This window comes from Haliotis rubra, unplaced genomic scaffold, assembly GCF_003918875.1.
Source record: "Haliotis rubra isolate DU_JTF1 unplaced genomic scaffold, ASM391887v1 Scf361, whole genome shotgun sequence".
NCBI lineage: Eukaryota > Metazoa > Mollusca > Gastropoda > Lepetellida > Haliotidae > Haliotis > Haliotis rubra.
The window spans coordinates 805,506-831,042 of NW_025767037.1; the positions used below are offsets into that span (position 1 = coordinate 805,506).

Below are 25,537 nucleotides of genomic sequence, written 5' to 3' on the forward strand. Positions count from 1 at the left end.
ACGTTGTTGATGAATTCTGCTTGTGATACTTTGGTATCCGTCGTTTGTGAATGTTATTTAAAGAGGCAAGTTATACGTATGTGATTTTTAATATATTATAGCTGGCAGATTGCAGCCGGCGAGTGAAAATGAGTTAAATGCCCGATGAAAAATCGTCTCGACTAGCTGCTGAGACTGTAGGAAGCGTAGTTTCTTTCGAATCAATTAATCTATCTGGCAATTCACCTCCGTCACAGATATTAGCAGGGGAAGGGTAACTGAAATTTTGTTGTTTGAGTTTATAATTTTATAAAACTCGTGAACACAACCACATGTTCATGTTGCAGATCGTTTTGATATCTATAAATAGATAATCAACACTGCGCGTGGCGCTTTACTTATCCGTTGGCGTTGTTCAAATTTAGTTCAATAATCTGAAAACATGGGTTTTTATCTTTTAATGAATTAAGAGAATGGTAAATAAAAAGCAGAAAATATTTCCCGTGTACTATTTCATGCATCTTATTTGTCTGTATATAATTAATGTAAACAAATCAATCACATTTGGAAATCTGTAAACGTAATTGGGCTTGTAAACAGTATGTTTCCATGGATGTATCTAGATCTGGACATACCCAGACGCAAATATTTAACAGCTGATCTGCAGCAATTCTCAGTAAAGTTTCTCTCTTCAAAATCTTTACACCATGATAAACTGACACTGAATATAAGGAAATCATTTTTTTAATCATTTCTATTTTACTTTTCTATATGTACTTTGTTGTTGAATCCTAATTTACATACAAACTTCCACAATACTGGACTTAATGAACTGCCAGCGTTTATGTACAGGTATGTCACAGCATCAGAACACAAAAAAGATCCAAGATACAGTCTGCACCTGTACACTAGCTACGCCATCTTCAAGAAATAGGAAACATGTGATGCAAAATCTTGGAACAGAGGATCCACAGTTATCCGAACAATTAACTAGCATTGAAATAGAATGTTACACAAAATACAAATGTAGATCTATTGTTTTTTCATCAGAGACGTTTAACTGCCAACTACTAGTGTAAATAAGGTGCAAAGAATATATCCTATGTTCAAAGCTTTTAGTCAATACAATAGCGCTTAGATAGTCGTAAGTTAATGTTAATGCATGGCACTTCCGACTATCTACGCGTTAAGAGAGCTTCGAAAATCTAGGCCCTGCAGGACTGGATAATGCATGACCAGGGTTTGACCAAAACGTAGCCTTTGCTTTTTCAAATTCTCTGGATGTTGAAATAACTTTAATGAGTTATGATACTAGCAATCACTTTCAGAATTATCTTATTAGTAAATGTAGTATTTGAAAAAAACATCTAAAAGCAGGAGCCAAGAAACTAAGTTAATACCAAGTGATTGTCCTGCCATGATATGTATGGTGTTTGTTTGCCTAGTTCTGCCTTAAAATCATAATAATCTGATATGTCAATCAATTAAATAATTATTTATTATTGATAAGATTATTATTAATTGTATTACCCTTCCACGTTTGCCAAAAAAAAGCAAGATTCTTAAAACATACCTTGCTATCATTTCCAGTGAATTAATCAAAATTACAGTTGTAATATTACTCCTAAAATGTACCATTATATGTGAATCATTTATGTGGTAACAAAACTTCTAATAATGTTCTCATAATTAAGATATACACTTTATTTCACTCCGTTCAATACTCCAGAAAGTCGATCACTATTCTTCTCACAAAGTTTTCGTATTCGATCAACATGGAGGAAGGTAATTCAATTCAAAGTCCCATGCAACTCTTTATAAAAAAGCTGAAATATTTAAAGCATGGTTTTATAGGCACTCATATGAATTAAGTTTGATGGTTTTATAGGCACTCATATGAATTAAGTTTGATACTTGGATATTGCATGATAGGCAACTGCTGACACTGACAATATTTCCGTTTGAATAAAAAATATTACTCCTGGAATATTTTGCTCTGTTAACAAGATACTGTAGGCCTTCAGATTGTGCTTATGAAATTTAAAACATCCTAAAATGTATGACAAATTGAAGAATATCTAAGAACGAAGGGGACAATATCCGCCACATTGTTCTTTCATGTTACAAGTTTTGCTATTTCGGTTGACCGTAACCGAAATGGAGATTTGTTTACATTGTGTCACGGCTTTCTCGCCTGTCTCATTTGAGCTTTATGGCGTACCAACTCAATGCCTAGTAGTGACTAAACACGTTAAGCAAAAACAAAATTGTAGTTACGATAATTGTCCGTGTTTATAACACTTGCAACTTCTGAAACTGCTATTTGTTGTCATCAGTTGGTAATGATTTTGCACATGTGCAAAAGTGTGGAAATTCGTGCAAATTCTCATCAGCAGGCAGATGTAGGTTTCCTGAACGACGGTGCAGACATTTAACTGATCGTTAGGCCTATCGCGTTTCTTGATCCGCCTCCATTTGTGTTGTCTTGACCGTAATGGTTTGTTAAAGGTACACATCAAATCGCAGCAATATGTAATAAATATAGCGAGTGTAAATGGCATAATTCGAAGCACATCGCTTCGGAGGCACCGTTTGACCCCCGGAAATAAGTCCGACAAATCCACACAGCGCGCCTGGCCTGCTGATTGGCCAAATTTGACGCATGCGCCAGTTTTGATTGACAGACTGGATCGGTCTATTGCTGAGGTTATAGATCAGGTGCTCGAGGAGACAGAAAACGCTGCCGAACAGGGTTTCACCAATGTTTTACTGTCTACGACCTTCTCGGGTTGATGCAAACAGGTTTTGTTCTCCATTATTTCTTCCGAAATGAGATTGATCATAAATACAGGATACCTTTTTCAGGGATAGCAACATCTTTTATTCTTTATCATGACGTTTCAGACCTTCTTTTTTCATCAGTAGGATGTTAAGTGTGTGAATATATATTCATATCATGATATGTTTACACGAAACAACGTGAGATTAATGTACAAAACTTACACTATAACGACAAAGCCAATGGGATGTGACTGATGTACAAAGTTAACACTATAACGACTCTAAGCCAACGGGATATGATTAATGTACAGAGCTAACAATATAACGACAAAGCCAATGGGAACGAAGAATGAGGACAATTTTCTGGATAGCAAACTTCTTTATTCTGCATATGCGACGTTTCGACAAAGATTCTAATGTCATTGTCAAGCAAGACAAGCTGTATATCCATAAAAAATTCTCATTTCTTCATCTCCTCTACTTCTAGAATGCCAAAGAAGCTAATGGGATAGGAATAATGCTTTAAGATAATAATATAATGATGAAGAGTGTTAACAGGAGTTTGATTTACTGAAGGTGAGGGGATGACAAGGAGCTGGCTATTGTGACACTAGCATTCAACAGGCGCATAGTGGAGGATGATGTGACACAGGACACAATGGAAGGTAGATGCCTTGGTCTCTGTTCATCTTTCTTTGTGGCCAGGAAACATGGAAATCCGGAATCTTTTTGAGATTTCCGAAAGGGCAGATTTCATGACATGTTTCAACACAGGTATTGTTTTCTTTTATTCTGGTGGATGTGGTCGGTTAAATCTCTCCAATGTAATTGTCGTTACAGTTGCATGATATTTCATGCACACATATCCTGGGGTTTGGTGGGGAGTGTGTGACCTTTACTGTTGGCATTTAACATGTTTTCCAGTGTTCTATCGGAAGTTAAAGTGACGTCTATGTTGGCTATTGTGGACAGCTGTCTGCTGATCTGGTGACTGGTGAGGCCTTGGTGTGGGATGCTGATGAGCATTGATGTCTGGGCTGGTTTGGAAACGGGAACCTTTTGCTGGTTAGCGAGGGATTTTGAGATATCCACTGAGGGTGATAAGGGTTGAGATACTGAATATTATCGCTGAGACTGTCCGAAATGCAGATGGCCATGACTCCTCGGGTGAGGGTGGCAATGCTGGCTTGTTTGGCCTGATGATGGTAGTTTATCATGTAAGGGACGTACTGGTCCGTGTGAGGGGGTTTGTGGTAGACGGTAGTGTGGATGATGTCATGAACTATGGTCGAGTTGAACATCGAGGAAGGGTAATTGGCGGTGGCTTTCTGTTTCCATGGTGAGCTGTACTGCTTGGTGTTGCAGGTTGAGGTGGTCCGGTTGGAAGTTGTCATCCATAAAAAGTGTCATTTTCCAACTTGTAGATTTCTAATACCTCCACCAAAGTTTAAGATGGAATATGTCAAAAACCTTGGCTCAGCTTGTCGTCAGGGAGACAGGCATCCTGTATATCTATGCTATTAACCAATCAAAATGTTCTTTTCGATCAACACACGATATCTTCTCTCTGTCAATCAAGAATCTACTAGTTAGAGACCAGCACTCCTGTCTCAAGGTATTATTATATTATTATAGGATATTTATATAGCGCACATATCCACGCACTAGTGCATGCTCAAGGCGCTGGTATTTTTTCCCCTCGACCATTGGATGTCAATATCAACTGCAGATCGTATTAGCAATCTCAACTCCCTGGGGAGTATACAACTCTTGCTGCCACTAGGCGCACCGAGTTATAGTGGCTTTCTCATCCTAACGAGGTATGACACACCTGTGATTTCTGATTCACTTAGATAAGCCAGAACTCACGCCAACACAGTGCATTGTATATATCAGGCCTTGATTTGAGATATGTATGGGATCTCTATTCGGGACCGCAACAGTTACTCCAGATGTTAAACCTTTATTCCAAACGAAACAGTCATTCACATGGTGGATATCTCCAAGAGGGCGGTGTCCCCTTCAAGATATGACATATTGAACAAGGCTACTGTTCAAAACAGTAGATAGACTCAAATCGGGAACATGTGTGGTCAGGTTTTCCCCTGGACCATCCTCATTGGCCTCTTTACTGAAGCTACAGTCCAGGGTTTGGGAGCTCATGTGAAGGAACACCAGACACAAGAAATCTGTACTTTGGTAGAAATGAAGAAATCCCCATAATAACTTCCCAGACTCCTATCCCGACTTTTGGAAGAACTGCTAAAATGACCACTTCTTTGTGACCTTGTACATCAACCTAGTCCGGATCTAGTTTTCGAAAATGCCACGAACCTATACTTCACTGCCTGGAAATTACTGAGAACGAAATGCAAAAATCTGGCTTCTTTGCATCATAGGCAGTGACGTAAGTCAAAGTAACAGAAAATGTGTAGGCAGATACCGGTATTAGTATAGAGAGTTTTCTATGAGAACATTGACTAGAATATAGACATCATTTGTAAAAATATCAGAAATGTGTCAGTCATTTAGCGAAGGTATCACATGTTATCTGATTATTCTTCACACAAGACTTTCAAGCTTAATTCATGGAATAAATGTTGACGTCATCTCCTCGGAATTAAGGCAGTTTATTAAGATGGAATGAGAGTTCTGAAGGACTGACTGTAATGAATACAGTACCGGAGTCAGAACGCCCTTCCCTCTGGACGCTTGACCTGCGTCCCAACTGTATGACACGACATAGGGTGCTGGAGGTAAGCTCATGCTAACGCCCAAGACAGTATCTTAATGAACAGACTGTTGAATTGTGGGTGCGATGAACATCAATAGCCGTAGTTGCACAATATTTGGTAAAACAAAATAGTAATTTGTCGAGATAGCATTCAGTTATTATATCCGATTCAAAGATGGCCGAAAACATTTTGGCCGTCCAGGGATATGTCGATAACGTTATGAGTTTTCTTGTCCCATTTGGATCTGCATGAAGACAAGTTCAGGTCATGGCGTATCGTGGAGAATTCGTCATTCTATGCCTATAACTGACTACTTATGTTAGCAAACACTATCCCTAGTGTAGAGAGCTACATATGTTTACAGAATAATTATTAACAAATATACACATGGAAAGAAGTATCGCAACGCCTATGATTTTTAACTCCCATATAGCCACGTTCAATAGGTGTGGCCGTTATTAAGCAAACACCAAGTTTCAGTAAACTGTTCTTACAGTTTGATAACTTTGAAAATAAATTGATTTCATGCTTGACAAGCAAAGATGAGGTCTCCTCAACTGACAACTGATCAAAGATGGCACACTAATGGTATGCGGAATACTGGCATGTCATTGAGGGTTATTGCCTGACACCAGAAAGCGCCAGCAGGCCACAACACATCACCTCACTATTGGCATTAAGGGCCGCCAGCCTTGAGGTCGACACTTCCCAAACAGGATACAACCCTTCTCAGAATAAGACTCAGACTTCATCTGTTCATTTCAAGTACCATGTTAAAACAGGAAAATGCACAACTGACTATCTTTGAGCAAGTAGCGTTGGCAAGGTTTCATTGATGGTGTGGTGGTATCTCTCAAATCACTGTAATCTTGTGGTTTAAAAATATTTATTTCATGAAAAAGCAAAGACAGAATTTTCATGATCTGGATTGGTCAACAAGCTCGAAAGAACTTATATGAAGACCGCTCCAATATACATAGATATATGAAACAGTATCATGACAAGAAAAGATGCTATCTAAAATGAAAGTAGATGGTATGACAAGTAGTCGGAAACTTAAAATCATGATGGTTGTATGCATTCATGGCATCTGCAGTCGGGATCCATAGTAGTATAGCTTTGAGAATTATAGGTTTTAGTGTATGACTTGCTCAGTTAAAGCGCCTAGTTTCAATCATAAATAGATGGACTGATTTTAAGATATGTGATTGAATTTGTGGGTCCATGGAAGACGTTCCGTATAAGATTGTTTCTAATGAAAAGCCATTGGTATAATAAAATTTATTTATTCTTTCAGCATCAAATCTTGGACATACAAAGAAATAATGACGTGCATCTTCAGTAGGGTGGCCACACAAACAATCTGCTCTCTCTGATATATGTCTGTTGTGTTTGTCAGCGTTGAGATCGCTACATCCTAACCTTAAGGTACAGTGGAGGATTTGACAAACTCTTGAACCTATATTTGGATCGAAATGAATGTCTTTAGCTCTATGACTTAAAGTAGATTTAAAATCATTGATGTCTGTAAGAGGTTTAATATTTTGCGGTAAAGCATTCCATAAACTTACAGCGTCCGGTAGAAATGAATTGTCATATAGAGCAAATGCGATGCGTTACGTAAGGGATAGTTACTGACTTGAGAGACGAAGGGAGGGACGAGTTCGTTTAGATAGTGGGGTAATCTGTTACGATACATTTTGAAAAATGTGATTAGTTTAGCTATTCTTCTTCTTTCGCGAAGAGAAACAGAGGATGTTTTAGCGTAGATTTTATCGTGACTGGTGCCGCGAACAGCTCCACATATCGTACGTAACGCGTCTAAGTGCAATTGTCATAAATATGGCTTTAGTAGTCAAAGATCGGAAGTATAAACGACGAATACATACGATTCTGGGTGTTTGTCGTTAGTTGATATTTAAGGCTTCTTAAGCAATATATCATGGGGCTGACTCTCTTAACGATATCGTTTATATGTATATCCCATGTACAATCGTTTTGAAGAGTTATACCTAAATGTTTATGGCTCAAAGTTTCTTCAATTCGAACGTCGTTGAAAAACAAGCTTGGGTGAGGATTTGAATTTGATTTCCTACTGAATAAGACTGTTTTAGTTTTAGATGGGTTGAAATCGATTTTCCAGGTTTTTGCCCAGTTTGCTATTTTTAGTAGATCATTATTGAGACTAAACGCCTCTACGTAAGGGTCATCTATTATTACATAGATAGAAGTATCATCTGCAAATAATCGTATATTACTGTCACTGCCTTCAGCAATATCATTTATGTAGACCAAAAACAGAAGTGGTCCTAGAACAGAACCCTGCGGGACGCCAGCTTTTACCGGTTTAATATTAGAACTATAACCATTTATGACTACACGCTGGGATCGATATTCTAAATAACTTTTAAACCATTGTAATAGTGAACCATCGATTCCACATGATTTTAGCTTTTGCACGAGACCTTTGTGCCATACTCGATCAAAAGCTTTGCTGATATCGCAAAATACTTCACGTATTTCCTTACCTTCGTCCATTGCCTTGGCTATGAAATAATACAAATATGTCAACTGATTCACGCAAGAGTCCCCCTGGGATGAAACCTGACTGTAAATTGGATAAGATGTTATTGCCTCTAAGATAGTTGAAAACATGTTTGAATATACATCGCTCAAATATTTTAGATACACAACTAGTTAAGGCTACTTGTCTGTAATTTGTACAATCATTTACACTTCCCTTTTTGTGAATCGGTATAACGCTTGCTTCTTTCCAAACTGCCGGGAATACTCGTTGTTGAAGTGATAGATTAAAAAGTCCCGTTAAAAGGGGGTGAAATACTGACAGCGATTAATTTAAGAATTCTATTTCCAATGCCGTCGGGGCTGGTTGCTTTCACAGCATTAACACTCATTAAGATATCATATACTTCACTGTTAATAAGATTAATTTCTGATAGACTATTGATTGTCTTTATATTGGTATTGGTGGGTGTTGAATCCGGATTTTCTACTCGCGACTGCAGAGTGAAATAATCATTTAGAGAATCAGTTATATCTTGTAAATCATCGCTTACGAAATCATTGAAAATCAACGGCGGAAAAATATAGTTGTTTTTATTTCTCTTCACGTAATCATTGACTAATTTCCACCAACATTTGTCCGTAGTGGATCGATTTATCGTTTCATCTAGTTTATTATAATCTTGTAATCTTTCCCTTGTGACTACAGAAATAAATCTCAATGGACAACGAAACAACACTGACATCCTAGACAGGGTTGTTGTTCCACATTTCAATGACCATTTTCAGAACTTAAAGCTCGTCTTCACGGACGATAATTCTAGACCATATCGTTCACGTGCCGTTGGTGATTTCTTATGTCAAGACCCCGAGCAACACTACCTTGCCCCCCAGAAGTCCAGATCTCAATTCCATAGAGACGTTTGGGACATTATGGGTCGCAGATTACGCCAGAGACATCCTCCAATAACAATATGCTACTGCCTGGAACAAGCCTTCCATCAAGACTGGCACGCAATGCCTCAGTGTGAGATTCCACGTCTGATACTATCAGTGATTGTTTACAGGTCGCGGTCATATTGCTGTTTAAGACTTTAAAAACAAACTAACACAGACGCAAAAACAATTGAAAAAAACACGTTTACCATGGTTATAAATAAGTGAATGGCTGCTGTAATTTTAATTTCGTCGATTAAGTCGATCACCAGCAAACAAACAAATAAATGTCAAAATGTCATAATGCGCATCATACACGGTGTAATTATGCAGAGTGTCAACATTCGCCTTCAGGAAGTCATTCTTTATATGGTGTCACTCCCAAAATAGGGCATTGTCGTGTTTGCGCTGTGGTAGAATTATGTATGACAGGAAATCTCTTACTGTTCATTGTCTATTTTTCCTCGGGCCCATAAAGCACGCCTCCAGTACAGACACCTTCCTGTGATACAAATCTCGCCTCAACGTCAACATCTTCAACGACCTCGTCAGTTTCACCATAATTCTGATATTAATTTCAAAACTGCAGAAACAACATGCATTCGCACAATAGCACATACCTGCTCCCAGCGGTTGTCAACTAAACAAACCAAGAATCAATTTCTCTGTGTATGGAATACAATACTATACCACCAGGTTGTCCATGACATGAAGGGTATAACACTGCTGGCAACACGTCTCAAGTGTTGTGTAATCACAACGAGATAATATGTCCGCTGGTGTAATAGCATGTGAACGTCGGTGATAAATTGAAGTGTATAGTACAACCCGGTTACAGTGCCACCATTCTGGTGTAATTGCATGTGAACGTCGGTGATAAAGTGAAGTGTACAGTACAACCTGGTTACAGTGCCACCATTGTGGTGTAACTGCATGTCAACGTCACTGATAACTGAAGTGTACAGTACAACCTGGTTACAATGTCACCTTTTGTACATCGAAAAATGTAGGTAGGAAGATAGACCCCAATGACAAACTGTAAAATGGTTATAAGAACCAAAACGTACTCCATTCTAACTATATGTATTTATTTAAACACTATTTATTCAATTTACATATAAATGCGATATATATAACAGAAAAACGTAAATGTTTTTCATATGAACTTCAAAATAAATATAGTTATCATGAATTTGAATCATGCAAGTTTCAATGCATACTTATAAAGTCATCTCTTGACTTTAAGGTCGTGATTCACCATACGTAGTCTACCTTCACGGCGAACAATGTGATTTGTTAGCGGTATTTTCAAGGAGGATGATACTAATAATCATTTAATGTGGTCGGTACATAATTATATTTTAGCCGAGTAATGCTCATAAAAACTTATACGTTTACCATATATTTACAGCAAGGCAGCACTGATGACTTGTCTCAGGCCGGTCGTCCAGAGCCACGTTACGGCAAGACAACTGTAACTGGTTGGTGCATATACCAAACTACGGCATTGACTGCTCCATCAGCTCTGGGGCGGAGACGAATTTGTGGCAGAACCGTACGCAACTGCGTGAGAGAGCATGCGTTCCCAACGGTTTTGTTTCCAAGTCACTATCAGACACGCCCATCTTTGTATGCACCGCATCTGGGATTCAGACAAGACTGGAACGGTATTTGGTAGGGTGCTGTAGGAGACTCATCATGGCTGCATGCCTTTCCAGACCTTCTCCCACAGAACATGTCTGGGATGAAACTTGTACTGATAATAAAACACCCACCAGGACTACACTCGGAGTGACGGACAGAAGGGTATGCTTGGGGTGAGTTTCATTGTAATCATTAACATTCTAAATGTTGGACTGATGTTTCGCATCTCTGTATCCAATAGTTCGCATATGTTTGTGATGTAAGATTTGCAATATAATGAACAATGATGGGTGACTGTCCATGCAGGTGGAATGAAGATAGAGTGTGTTACCTACTGTCGGCGCTGTCTTCACATTGCTTGTTTGCTTTTACAATTGTCCTTCAGTGTCTTAAATAGAGACAGGAGATCTCTATACAAAGATCCCGCATCTAACACAAATATCCCGACAAACAGGCTTGAGATGACCGCTATACCAACATAACCCATACTGACTGCCGACTGCCGATGGTCGGGCGCACTGGTTTTCTTCCTGATGGCTTGTGAAACTGTGTCCTTGTCCACAGTCAGTTCTTTCTTGATGCTCTCAACGACCTGTGTCAGGCTCTCCGAGGCGATGTCAGTCTTCCACGGAGAACACTTACATGTACAACGCTCCTCTATCGTTTGCTCGGAATGACTTATAACAGGGGTAGATGGTGCAACTGCAACATTAGCATGAGATGACTCGGGTGTTTCTGTAGACCAGTAGAGGGTGCTCGACGTCTCTAGTTGTGCTGAAGCATAGGGAAGAAACGTTGACGGCGATGTTAACATGGATACTTCTACACTTGAAGAGTTAGGGGATACAGGAGACTCGCTGGGAGAACTACCAAGAGAGGAGGTGGGCGGCATTATATCGACAGAGGATGTAGGCGGATCTGTGAAGGTGGATAAAACAAATTGCTCCTCAGAGGAAACAGATGGGTTCGTTAGGGTAGATGTGGCAATACCTTCGGTGGAAATAGGGGTTACAAAAGAAGCAGACGGGTTCATGACAATTGATGTGGCAATATCTGCGGAGGAGACGGAGGGCACCAAATGGTCTACAGAGGAAGCAGACGGGTTCATGAAGGTTGATGTGATTATATCTTCTGAGGTGGATTGTATTACGAGTTGAGATGAGTACTCTGAAAGAAAAATATAAATAGTATAAGGTATGTTTCATTTACCTAGGCAGAAGAGTGTCACTTACAAAACATGTAAGGTTTTCAGTACACAGACTACACACATCAACTTGATACTTGTTCACAGTTCACCAAACAAATAACTAGTGTAGTATGTGTGCAACGATGAATCTATTTTAGAAGTGAGGCAATTCACATGACTACCAAACTTTGTTTATTCTCCCCGGGATGACAATGTTTCTACATTATCTCGTGTAATGTTGTTGTGCCACGGTGCTACCCCTGGGACGCCGGGAACCTATGGTGGTGGGTTTGAATCCCTGGTGATCATGTTTCTAGGTTTGTCAGCACCACGCCCGTGCTCGTGGGTTTCACCAGAAGTGCTTAACATCCCAAGATTGGCATCATCACGGTTCTCCATCCAGCACTGAGCATGTTACATTCCGTATGTTGAGTTTATTACGTAACAATCCCAAGTATATGCTCGCAACTGATGCTACTTCCTAACAGTTGTCCCTGTGTGCCAACTCTTCTCTTCTTCCATATCTATACATTGGAAGCATATAAGCAATTTAGATCCCTAGTTAGATACTTCGTGTGCCTTGACAACATGTGCCTACTGTATAGATTTCCTGGTTAGGTACTCCCTGTATCTTGATAACATACATGCACTACGGTTCCCTTGCTAGATACGCCATGTACCTTGACAACATGAACTGCACTGAACGATACTGAATAGTTTGTCACATTTGTTTTACTTTGATGAAACCTCATCAATTATATTGTTAGCAGGAATAAATCAACTGTTTTACGCAATCTGAATTAGTCCAGCAATGATGAAGCAGGACGTTCATCGTGACGGTGATTCTGACAAACCAGTTGACATATATATGTGTACGATGCTGTGATTCTAACCAATGGTCAGCGAAACCTATGGCCGCAAAGTCACTGAAGGTCCGCCCTACCCACCTTCCAGACTTGTCACTGGGAGATCCACAGATGCCCCAGCTATGACGGACGTTGGCATTATCGATGATGATGCTACAACGTAATTATTGGAAACACTGTTATTTTAACTTTCATTCCTCTAAATGCTTCTAGATATACAGAGACAAACATTACATGAAAACCGTTTTCTACTAAAGTGTCTTGTTATTGTGGGGTTCATATCACCGACGAGTCACACAACAACACAGATAAGACAGTTAACAGTCACGTTTTATCTGTACGGCTGTAGAAACTATTGCTTCTTTTATGATGATGCAAGTCTATTCACGTCATTACTTTTCGACTCTTACTGGTTCTGGATATGTAAATACAGCATGCAGTTTTGTAGAGAGACATTGACATAGACAGACACACTTCACGTACCGACAGCAGCCTCCTTACAGTCCTCGTCAAACATCCCATCATAGTCTCCATCTGCAGGTAAACGTACATACACTAACCTTTGCTGAACCATTACCCTTAACTGTGGGTTAAAGGGATAATTCATATGGAAATATCAAGTATACATTTATAACGCTTTATGATGTAAGATGTATCACGTGTATGGATAGATAAATAGAGAATACTACTACATTACATACGAATTATACGAAACGAGTGTCCTTCCTATGGTATCTGACCGAGCGAAAGCGAGTGTCCTTCCTATGGTATCTGACCGAGCGAAAGCGAGGTCAGATAACATAGGAAGGTCACGAGTTTCGTATAATTCGCATGTAATGAGACCGAGTGTGGTATTTTATTTATTACCCACTTCTTAGATGCATTAAATTGACAAAATAGCGTAATTTCGTTATTTTTTGGTTTCAAACCGAAACCGGTTTCATAAAGAGGTTGTGGAAGAATTTTGTACTGTAGTACAATATTTGCATGACGTCACGTTGTAATGACGTCACTGTCTTGGCAACCGACGTCACGATGCACGTCAGTTGTCATCGCCTCGTACCATCTTCTACAGTAAACTACTCCGTAGCACCCCGTTTCTTGGTTTGCAATGGCATCATTCGGCTAACATCACAGGTGGAAACATTGCGTTTATGTTTTTCGACGGATATAATGTCTCAGTTCGACTCACAATTAAACAGCGACACGGCAACGCTCGCAATGTTTACATTCCCACAATTCATTTAAATTGTAGAATGAATAAATTCACGTGTTTGTTAAGAATGAAAAAATAGTTACGTCAGAATGTGACCTAATTGAGAGGTCATCGGTTATCCAATCAAATTGTTATAATCTCAGGTCAAGTCGTTACGACACAGGTCAACGCGATACGACACTCGTGTGACGTACGAGATTAGTATGCATCTACCCATACGTTGACCACGTGGGTAATAAATGATAGTATGTCACACTTATAGTTGTTTTCCTGATGTACCAGATAGTCGATGTTACATCAACTCATCAGTGTTGTTACATCTTCAGTGTTTGATGCTACATCAACTCATCGGTGTTGTTACATCATCAGTGTTTGATGCTACATCAATCATCAGTGTTGTTACATCATCAATGTTTGATGCTACATCAAGTCATCAGTGTTGTTACATCATCAGTGTTTGATGCTATATCAACTGATCGGTGTTGTTACGTCATCAGTGTTTGATGCTATATCAACTGATCGGTGTTGTTACGTCATCAGTGTTTGATGCTACATCAACTCATCATCAGTGTGTTGTTACGTCATCAGTGTTTGATGCTCAACTCATCAACTCATCGGTGTTGTTACGTCATCAGTGTTTGATGCTATATCAACTGATCGGTGTTGTTACGTCATCAGTGTTTGATGCTACATCAACTCATCAGTGTTGTTACGTCATCAGTGTTTGATGCTACATCAACTCATCGGTGTTGTTACGTCATCAGTGTTTGATGCTATCATCAACTCATCGGTGTTGTTACGTCATCAGTGTTTGATGCTATATCAACTGATCGGTGTTGTTACGTCATCAGTGTTTGATGCTATATCAACTGATCGGTGTTGTTACGTCATCAGTGTTTGATGCTACATCAATCATCAGTGTTGTTACGTCATCAGTGTTTGATGCTACATCAAGTCATCAGTGTTGTTACATCATCAGTGTTTGATGCTACATCAACTCATCAGTGTTGTTACATCATCAGTGTTTGATGCTACATCAACTCATCGGTGTTGTTACATCATCAGTGTTTGATGCTACATCAACTCATCAGTGTTGTTATATCAGTGTTTGATGCTACATCAACTCATCAGTGTTGTTACATCATCAGTGTTTGATGCTACATCAACTCATCAGTGTTGTTACATCATCAGTGTTTGATGCTACATCAACTCATCGGTGTTGTTACATCATCAGTGTTTGATGCTACATCAGCTCATCAGTGTTGTTACATCATCAGTGTTTGATGCTACATCAGCTCATCAGTGTTGTTACGTCATCAGTGTTTGATGCTACATCAACTCATCAGTGTTGTTACGTCATCAGTGTTTGATGCTACATCAACTCATCAGTGTTGTTACATCATCAGTGTTTGATGCTACATCAACTCATCAGTGTTGTTACATCATCAGTGTTTGATGCTACATCAACTCATCAGTGTTGTTACGTCATCAGTGTTTGATGCTACATCAGCTCATCGGTGTTGTTACGTCATCAGTGTTTGATGCTACATCAACTCATCGGTGTTGTTACATCATCATCAGTGTTTGATGCTACATCAACTCATCAGTGTTGTTATATCATCAGTGTTTGATGCTACATCAACTCATCAGTGTGTTGATGCTACAACTCATCAGTGTTTGATGCTACATCAACTCATCAGTGTTGTTACATCATCAGTGTTTGATGCTACATCAACTCATCAGTGTTGTTACATCATCAGTGTTTGATGCTACATCAACTCATCAGTGTTGTTACATCATCAGTGTTTGATGCTACATCAACTCATCAGTGTTGTTACATCATCAGTGTTTGATGCTACATCAACTCATCAGTGTTGTTACATCATCAGTGTTTACTCATCATGTTACATCAGTGTTGTTAAGTCATCAGTGTTGTTATATTATCATTGTTTGATGCTACATCAACTCATCAGTGTTGTTACATCATCAGTGTTTGATGCTACATCAAGTCATAATCCCTGTTCCTCACACAGGCCAGCATGTAAACATGTGGATGTTATAATACACATATGCCCCTATTGTTACTATGGCAACATACCCTCTGAGATGCCAACTGTGCAGTTCTCTTCGTCAACTAATCCGTCACAGTCGTTGTCGATGCTGTCTCCAGGAACCGACTGCGTCAATACACACGGCTAAAACATAACAGAGTGTGTATAACTATAGAACCTATTTGAAGCGGTACAAGTGTAGTTCAGATGTGCCCAGTTTAGATTATATCTGTTAAGGTGGTCACTCAATAATGCCTTGCTGAAATTGGATTGGATTAGATCCAAACCCAGGTTCATCCTAGATGCTGTTGGATACGTTCTATATTCGACCCCTGTAAATGGAACATATGTGTTACAAGTAACTGGTTTGTAGACTAGTTCTGTAGTACAGCGATGGTTGCAAGCTGTGTATGAGAAACACTAAGCAAATACCTGATTGATTGCATCAAGTCTGAAGGCCAGGGGGAATGAGAAGGTCCCGGGTGCAAATTTAGCCATTCTGGTACCAATATGACCGCCTATGGTGGAATTAGTTGACCCAGTAATATTATATGTATCTCCTTTGACAAACTCCGCAGAGGAAGTGGCTAACATTATAGTTCCGGGAAGGTTTTCCCAGCTTGTAAAGGCATTGTCGTTGTATGTGACAGTAGAAGTATGTGACTGGTTGGTGATCACCAGGATGTTTACAGTGTCAACATTCGTTGAAGGTATGAACAGATGGTCGCCATTCGAGTATTGCTCCACTGGGACGACTAGCACCATCCCTCCGTCGATCGTAATGCTATTTTCAACCATAAATTGTATGACCATGATTGGTTTGTCACTTTGTATAGTGCCTTTATCCAGCAGCTGAATGTCCTGGAACATCCCTTCAAATGTAAAGCCATAAGGAGTGGAGGCCCCATCCATGTCTACAGTAACCAGCGTATCGTCTTGTGACGCAATGATTCTAATGTTATCTCTACACTTGGGACATACAGTCAGCCGACCAGGCGTTTGGACAACCGCCACTGACTTCCCAAGAGCTTGAAGAGGCATCAGTTGCTCCACGACCATGTCTTTATTTGAAGGTCCCATCACCTTGGTAAACTGGCCCCCTGTTATAATGGCTACTGGCTTGCTTGCTGTAATCTTCGTTCCAGTCATGTCGACTGTACTGAGAACTTGAGCGGATTCGTATAGAGCCAGACCGATAACAATAGTATCCCCATGTCTATATTCCGCTCCACCATACATAATAGCGTGACTGACGTTCACAAGCTTTAGTCGAACTGTAACGGTAGTGTCTGGATGAACTGCAGAGATGTCAATGAAGCACATGTTGTCTTCGCAATAAGTTACAGCAATGTACTCTCTACCAAGCCCGTCGGTGGGCAGAGCTCTGAAGGCACCCCCAGACAAATCTGGAGATGGGTCTGCCGACAGAATCATCAGTGATACTTCTTCCGATGCTTCCAGTAGCATGGTGTTATTGGATGCACTTGATTCATTCACTTGCAAGGAGTAAGGGACGTCAAAGCTGCGGGTGTTCCCTGCAACACAACGCCATGGTTTGATGGATATTGACAACGAATGCAGAGTAACTGAAATGCTGAAAACCACCATTAACTCTGACGATAGCGTTGTGCCTTTCATCAGGTCATCATTGAAAAACGAGGTAAGTAGAGTCAATACAAGCAAACTTATATAATAACTATTATATGAGGTTTAAATAGTTAAAACTCTCTATTTAAACACATAACAATCTACACAGTTGTTCACCAACATATTAAGCGTCATATGCTGCCGACTCAAGCTCACTTTACCCGGGAGTGTATGACAACGAACCTGATAGAGTCTGTGTGATGTTGATTTGTCCTGGTAGATTGGGTGTCTGCAACGTGACGACGACACTGGGTTGAGAGAAGTACACTGCCACAGTCAGAGCAGGATCAGGGGTGTGGTAGGGAAACACGAACACAAACCTGGTTCCATGGACATCTCTCTCACCTGCACAAACACAACGTTACAACAAGATCATTTGGAAGACAGACCTGGCCATCGTTTCAAATATTTACGATTAAGCATAAACCTTTCCAAGAATATATCATCCAAGATATATGTATACAAACTCACTTACCTGACACAATGACAGAACAATCTTTCCCAGCATAATCTGTAAGGTAAGTGATAGATACAGTCGTAACTTGTCGGCCGGTATATAAACATAGTAGTCAATATATATACATAGCTAATGCGGGATACAGACACAGTGTGCGATACAGATCTAATGGGACGTACATATATAATATGCAGTGTGGGGTTTTCATACAAAGCAGTAAAAAACAGTAAACAGCAGTTTACCACGCACCCGTCAGCGTGCAGCTGTCTTCGTCGGCCTGACCGTCGCAGTCATTATCTACCTCGTCTCCTATTGACATCACTGTCGGGGTGCACGGCTGTGGAATATAGGCAGGGTGAGGAGGCAATACTGATTCAGTGAATCACTTTATAACGTAAATGTACCCAACAGGCCGTGTCTCTATTTGTCAACTTATCGTTGATGATTTCCTCTTGGTATGGAAAATTATGTATCAACTATACATAGACATGAGCATTATTAAGCACCATCTGAGCACAATAGCATTTTTTAAACATTTAGTCCAAACAGGCAATCACATGATGACATACTGTAATACACATGTAAAGCATGTGCTTCACACAGTGTCTCTAAAGCTATGGCCACAAGTCCACTTGATGCGCTAACCACATTTGGGATATGTTTTTCATAACTGCAGTGTGTGCACTTTAATTTGTGGAGCAAAGGATCATCCATGATCTGGGGGACCGACTCCTAATTCGTCTGGCAAGATGCAATCTCACAACCCAGAAGTATTGTGCCTGCAGTGAAGAGTGGGATTCCAACTCTCCACCAGTACCATCAGGAGGAGGACTGCTGGTGTTGGAACACGTTGTCCAACTCCCCACCAGTACCATCAGGAGGAGGGCTGCGGACTGCTAGCCTGGGGATACGTCGTCCAACTCTCCACCAGTACCATCAGGAGGAGGGCTGCGGACTGCTGGCCTGGGGACACGTCGTCCAACTCTCCACCAGTACCATCAGGAGGAGGGCTGCGGACTGCTGGCCTGGGGACACGTCGTCCAACTCTCCACCAGTACCATCAGGAGGAGGGCTGCGGACTGCTGGCCTGGGGACACGTTGTCCAACTCTCCACCAATACCATCAGGAGGAGGGCTGCGGACTGCTGGCCTGGGGATACGTCGTTCAACTCTCCACCAGTACCATCAGGAGGAGGACTGCGGACTGCTGGTGTGAGGACACGTTGTCCAACTCTCCACCAGGACAATCAGGAGGAGGGCTGCGGACTGCTGGTGTGAGGACACGTTGTCCAACTCTCCACCAGAACCATCAGGAGGAGGGCTGCGGACTGCTGGCCTGGGGATACGTCGTCCAACTCTCCAACAGTACCATCAGGAGGAGGACTGTGGACTGCTGGTGTGAGGACACGTTGTCCAACTCTCCACCAGGACCATCAGGAGGAGGGCTGCGGACTGCTAGCCTGGGGATACGTCGTCCAACTCTCCACCAGTACCATCAGGAGGAGGACTGTGGTCTGCTAGTGTGAGGACACGTTGTCCAACTCTCCACCAGTACCATCAGGAGGAGGACTGTGGACTGCTAGTGTGAGGACACGTTGTCCAACTCTCCACCACTACCATCAGGAGGAGGACTGCTGGTGTGGGGACACATTGTCCAACTCTCCACCAGCACCATCAGGAGGAGGACTGCTGGTGTGGGGACACGTCATCCAACTCTCCACCAGTACCATCAGGAGGAGGACTGCTGGTGTGGGGACACGTCGTCCAACTCTCCACCAGTACCATCAGGAGGAGGACTGCTGGTGTGGGGACACGTTGTCCAACTCTCCACCAGTACCATCAGGAGGAGGACTGCTGGTGTGGGGACACGTCGTCCAACTCTCCACCAGTACCATCAGGAGGAGGACTGCTGGTGTGGGGACACGTCGTACAGCTGTAGGGCAAGTTGGATCTCATTACACTGTAAATTGGCCACTGCTATCAACAGGACGTCCTGGACACCGTCGTCAACCCACGTTTTGATAACCATCCCCTCCCATCGTCCGATATTCATGGCTGGCTCACAGTTCTTGAGTCGTCATCACCCATTTTCAGAACAACGCCACCGAAACATAACCGCGTCCCGCAAGGAGCCCAGGTATGAATCTCATGGAACATCTTGGACGTCAATTTCGACCTAGACATCCCCCTGTTGAAAACCAGCAGGGATTAGTGCAGGCAGATGCTAAGGATTCGACGCTTTATTGGCAGTATGAGGACCAGACTAGCAGACTAGAAGTTATCCGTGCAAGGGGTGGCTAAAGAAGGTAGTGATGTAGTCTCAAATAGTGGTTCAAACAATCTCAACAGTCATTACTATTGAAGTGTGCTTTGTCATGGTGGCCCTATTTTCCAGCAGTGTTGATATTCACGTTTTAGTGTATTCAACTGAGATTGCAAGCAAATTGTCATGGTGGCCCTATTTTCCAGCAGTGTTGATATTCACGTTTTAGTGTATTCAACTGAGATTGCAAGCAAATTGTCATGGTGGCCCTATTTTCCAGCAGTGTTGATATTCACGTTTTAGTGTATTCAACTGAGATTGCAAGCAAATTGTCACAAAATTTCAGTTTCAGTTTTAGTTTAATCAGAGAATAATCCATATGTTACATTTACCATATTGATACCCGCAATGTGGTTTTCAAAGCATAAACAACAAGAAGTAGCGTTTTCGTATGTATGCTATAAACAAGTGACTGGTGCTTAATTATGATCAGGTGTATTATGGCTGATAACAATTACGGTGTCATTTTATATACCGTTTTTAACGATGTGAGTGAGTAATCTGAAACAAATATATTATGGCGTGTTTATACAACCTAACGTTTTGACCAACATCAACATAAAAACGAGAACAGGCGTACGATACCACATGCATTTGTAATTTACAATTACCGGATTGATATTCGCGAAGTTTCTTTCGCCAGAATATGCGAGCGAGAGAGATCCATGACCGTGAACATAGACAGCAAATCTGGCTTGAGGAACAGACGATACAGTGATGAAGTCGAACGTGACAGCAACATCTGCTACCATGTAGTTAGAATTGCCAACTGTAGCCCAGTTGGTGACGCGACTAGATTCAACCATCACGTTGCTGGTGTACTGTTCTTTAGTTACAACCGTTACTGTGTTGTTTGTCAGTCCGGGCACTTTAGGCACAATCATGTTGGTTTCAGTCACGAACTGTTCATTTGGTACTAGCACCACCATTGTAGGAAGTCCAGGCTCCGTGGCCTCCCTCTGTCCCGGCGATAATCTCACCACCATTACCGGCTTGTTGGAACTTAGGATTCTCACGTCACTGCCGCTGAAGTTCCTCTGAACCCACTGTCCTTTGTTAGGTAGAATTATTGGACTCTCGCCAGATATCGTTACAATGGTATTGGACTCACAGGTAATAAGTCGAAAATAATCTCCAGTTGTAATCCTTCCTGGAGTCCTGACAGCAACATATTGTTTTCCCCACGTGGAGACCGGGGGCATAGGCTTCAGGAGGAAACCGTCCCCAACACCCTGAATCGTCGTAGCACTACTTCCGCTGTACACGGCGATGTTAGTGTTGGCTGAGATTCGTGTTCCTGTAAGATCACCAGTGCTCTCCAAGTGAATCACCTGGTACTGGTTCAAGGTAATGCTTATCGTATCTCCGCCGTAGTAGGTGACTCCCAGGAACTCAACGGTCACACCACTGCTTCCACCATTTGCCAAAACAACTTCAGCAGTCGTGCCAATGTCCAAAGTAGCTATCTGCAGGTAACAAAACTGCCCCGCCGTCTCACAGTACGTAACCACATAATACTCGCTTCCTAAGGACGTGGTGGGGAGAGCCTGGTACAGTTCCCCTCTGTCACTACCAGTGTACCGTCCAAATATATTGACATTTTTATCCGAAGTCAGGCGAGCCATTTTAAAACTAGTACCACTTCCGTATATGATATTGGTATTCCCTAATAATATTTCATCATTCATCATCAGCAGTTTGGACGTGCCAGCTGACCCTGACTCGTACACTGTCAATGTCATGGACCCAGGGCCAACCACGTAGGGGCTCAGGGACAAAGAACCGTTATATCCTTTCATTTCAGGATAGATCAGCACAAACTCCTTGCCGACACTGGAGGTGGCACCTGAAACATACCGTACGGATATAGTTAATAATAGAAATAATTGGTATAGGTAGTGTCCCTGTTTGATATTTACTATCTATGGCAGTTCTGTCAATATAGCCTCTGTAACATAGACGTATGTTTGTGTATCTGTGTTTAAGGAAATCAGTTATAAAAAGGAGATGGTAATATTCAAGAGAATACATATCCGCTTCCATTTCAGAAAAGTAAGACCTTCTACCAACTGATTATATTTTACTATATTAACCACATTTTTACCAGAGAAGAAAAGTTCCACACAAGCCATGGCACCGGATTAACAATATGAATCCTAACTGTGAGTATAATTCACTGCATCCATGATTGTTGATCAGGGTTTCAATAATTCTGAATGTACAAGTTTAACATCTCTGTTTGGCAACTTACCTAATCGTAGCAGAGGTAGAAGAAATACAAGATGTAGAATCGCTCCCATTGTGGACATGTTCTGAAACAGCAACAAACCTGGTCATCTACCGTCTATGATCAGCAACAACTAACAAAGTAAATAGTAAAAGTGACTGCATCTGACATCGCGTCCCAGGAAGTAGTTTGGAGCACACCTGTTGAAGTGACTGCATCTGACATCGCGTCACAGGAAGTAGTTTGGAACACACCTGTTGAAGTGACTGCATCTGACATAGCGTCACAGGTATTAGTTGGGTACATATGTGCTGAAGTGACTGCATCTGAATATTTCTAAACCTAAATATGTTTCTAAACCTAGCGTTTCCTTTATTTGAAGATGTAATCTAGGCTCACTTCAGGAAGAAAGTTGATGGTAAATGCTCTCACAAAACTAGTGCCATTAGCAACATACTGTGAAACCCAACCACATTCAAAGCCAAACCTTTTATCTCTTAATAAACTTGTTGATAAATCAGTTTGTTTAAAAAACTAACTAATAAAGAATGCTATATTAAACCCATATATCTATTCGGTTTACTTCTCAAAATGTTAATCAAATATACTTTCCTTAGAAGTCGTACAATTATCAAAGGATAGGGACGCAATTTACCACAAACAAAGGGTGAAGGGGTTGTCATTTTCACGTATAACATGTTTCATAAATTTAAATGTGCCCTTTTAATAGAATTGGCAATAAAGCCCCAAATTCCACAACCATTTGGACAAATGTTTAAAGTAATCTCCACAATTGCTATTATCAACATAAGTTGGGCTTGTTATGCTTTCTAACGTCATTCCAAAAGTGACCCGTGAAGATCCGGGGTAGAATAGGTCTTCAGCAACCCATGCTTGCCACAAAAGGCGACACTATTCTTGTCGTAAGAGGCGACTAACGGGATCGGGTGGTCAGGCTCGCTGACTTGGTTGACACAGGGTCATCGGTTTCCAATTGCGCAGATCGATGCCCATGCTGTTGATCACTGGAATGTCTGGTCCAGACTCGATTATTTACAGACCGTCGCCATATAGCTGGACTATTGCTGAGTGCGGCGTAAAACTAAACTCACTCACTCACTCACTCATTCCAAAAGTGCTTTACACTTGGCCCCTGTGTGCACGTACATCACGTGCTATTCGTGCATGACGAGAAATATCATTGAGATAAGCCTCTGGGTTCTCTGTAACGCCACACTATTGTTCATGTACAACTCAACATTATCCCCTCTAAAATCATCGGTTCCTGTCAGTAGTGTTTTAACACTGGAAAAACGTTGTTACCGTGTAAATAATACTGTTGAGAGCTGATTTCTAAACTGAAACTCAGTGGTTTACACAGACATCTATTCGCACAGAACTAAATTGTGATACTTGTAAATGACGACACATAAGTAATCCCTAGGTTATACTGAATCATCGGTTCAGGTTTACAATGACAAGACAATTCTACTGGTCAAATGTTGCAGCAGCAATAGGTAAGAGGTCTTGGGCTAAATGTTAATGCACTCACAGAATATTCTCACTGTTGAGTGTCTTGAAAATGGGTTTTGTTTGTTGTTTAACGCTGCACTCAGCATTATTACAGCAATGAGACGGCAGCATGTGATTGTTGAGGTCTCGTTGGGAGTGAGTGAGTGAGTTGGGTTTTACGCCGCTTTTAGCAATAGTCCAGCAATATCACGGCGGGGGACACCAGAAATGGGCTTCACACATTGTACCCATGTGGAGAATCGAACCAGGGCCTTCGGCGTGACGAGTGAGCGCTTTGGCCACTAGGATATCCCACCGCCCCTGTCTCGTATGGTCAGTTCAGTGGCTGACATAACTGTGATACCATTACATGCATCAACAAAGTCTGCGAGCCAGAACTTTCGGTCCAGACCTTAGTCACCCCTATACGACAACCATACATTTAGGTTGCTGCACACAACCTCTACCCCGGTTCTAAAAGACATGGGAACGCCTTTCTTGTCTTGAATCAGCCTTTTAGAAACTGTCAATTCCAGGGGCCTCTAGAAGGAATTAGCCTGTCAGGTTCATGCACACAAGGACAGATAACTCTATTCGTGGTTCCTATTACCACATTACCACACAGACCCCGTGTGACAGTCATGTTAGGGTGGGTACACTGTCACTCTAATGATGGATCCAATTCAGAGAGAGATTTCCCCGTGTTGAAACAAGAACAAGGTTTAATTATGCGTGATAAGGGCTTCATGCGGATTATAATAGGTTTCCGGTCGTGTGTATATTTGTAGTCCATATTTTTGTGACCTTTAATCGAATCAAACCTCATAAAACCAATCTTGATTAATTTGCCGTGAATACATTGTCGATTGACACAGGGTCCTTTTTATTCAATCAATCGTCGAATAATGGTAATTTACCGTCCCACCATACAACGACAACAGCTGTGATCAATACGTTCCTGTTTTGTGTCATGAAGAATATCCAGGGACGAATCTGGTCATAGTTAAGCAGAGCCAGGTTTCTGGTTCCGACAACCCGCTCATGTTTACCATTAAAACCTCACCTGCTCAAGCAGAAGTACTCACAAAGCGAGAGGATTTGTAAACGTAATCTTATTAACAGAAAGTGCAAAGTATGGTTCTGCTTTTCATAATGTTTTTGTATCCATAGTACAGAAGTAATCCAGGATCTGATAACCATGTTTAAAGTGTTTTCCAAATTGACTGTGTTCGCACTCAGCAATAATCCATATATATGACCGGGGCCTGTGCATAACGGCTTCATTAGCAATCCCATGATCGACATTGTGAGCAACGATCTGTGTCAGGCAAACAACTCAATCCCCGATCCCCACCACAGATCGTTGCTAGCCTCCTACAAGCATAGGTTGCAATAGGGCTTCTGGTTTGTACATTATTCCACTGTTCTTTCAACATAAACCCTAACGACATTAAT

General features: G+C 41.3%; 1 protein-coding gene across 1 annotated transcript in view; it reads right to left on the bottom strand.

The window, feature by feature from the left end:
• Positions 1-10,761: 10,761 nt before the first annotated feature.
• LOC124285526 overlaps positions 10,762-25,537 on the bottom strand; it is a 38,122-nt gene continuing 23,346 nt past the window's right edge. The window contains exons 2-12 of the mRNA XM_046721766.1: positions 22,595-22,655; positions 20,955-22,189; positions 18,271-18,358; positions 18,040-18,075; positions 17,748-17,909; positions 16,350-17,452; positions 15,965-16,061; positions 13,134-13,184; positions 12,732-12,803; positions 11,589-11,765; positions 10,762-11,372 (exon numbers count right to left, since the gene is read on the bottom strand). Of these exons, the coding sequence (XP_046577722.1) occupies positions 10,948-11,372; positions 11,589-11,765; positions 12,732-12,803; positions 13,134-13,184; positions 15,965-16,061; positions 16,350-17,452; positions 17,748-17,909; positions 18,040-18,075; positions 18,271-18,358; positions 20,955-22,189; positions 22,595-22,652 (3,504 nt within the window). The 5' untranslated portion in view covers positions 22,653-22,655 and the 3' untranslated portion in view covers positions 10,762-10,947. The remainder of the gene's footprint in view (positions 11,373-11,588; positions 11,766-12,731; positions 12,804-13,133; positions 13,185-15,964; positions 16,062-16,349; positions 17,453-17,747; positions 17,910-18,039; positions 18,076-18,270; positions 18,359-20,954; positions 22,190-22,594; positions 22,656-25,537) is intronic.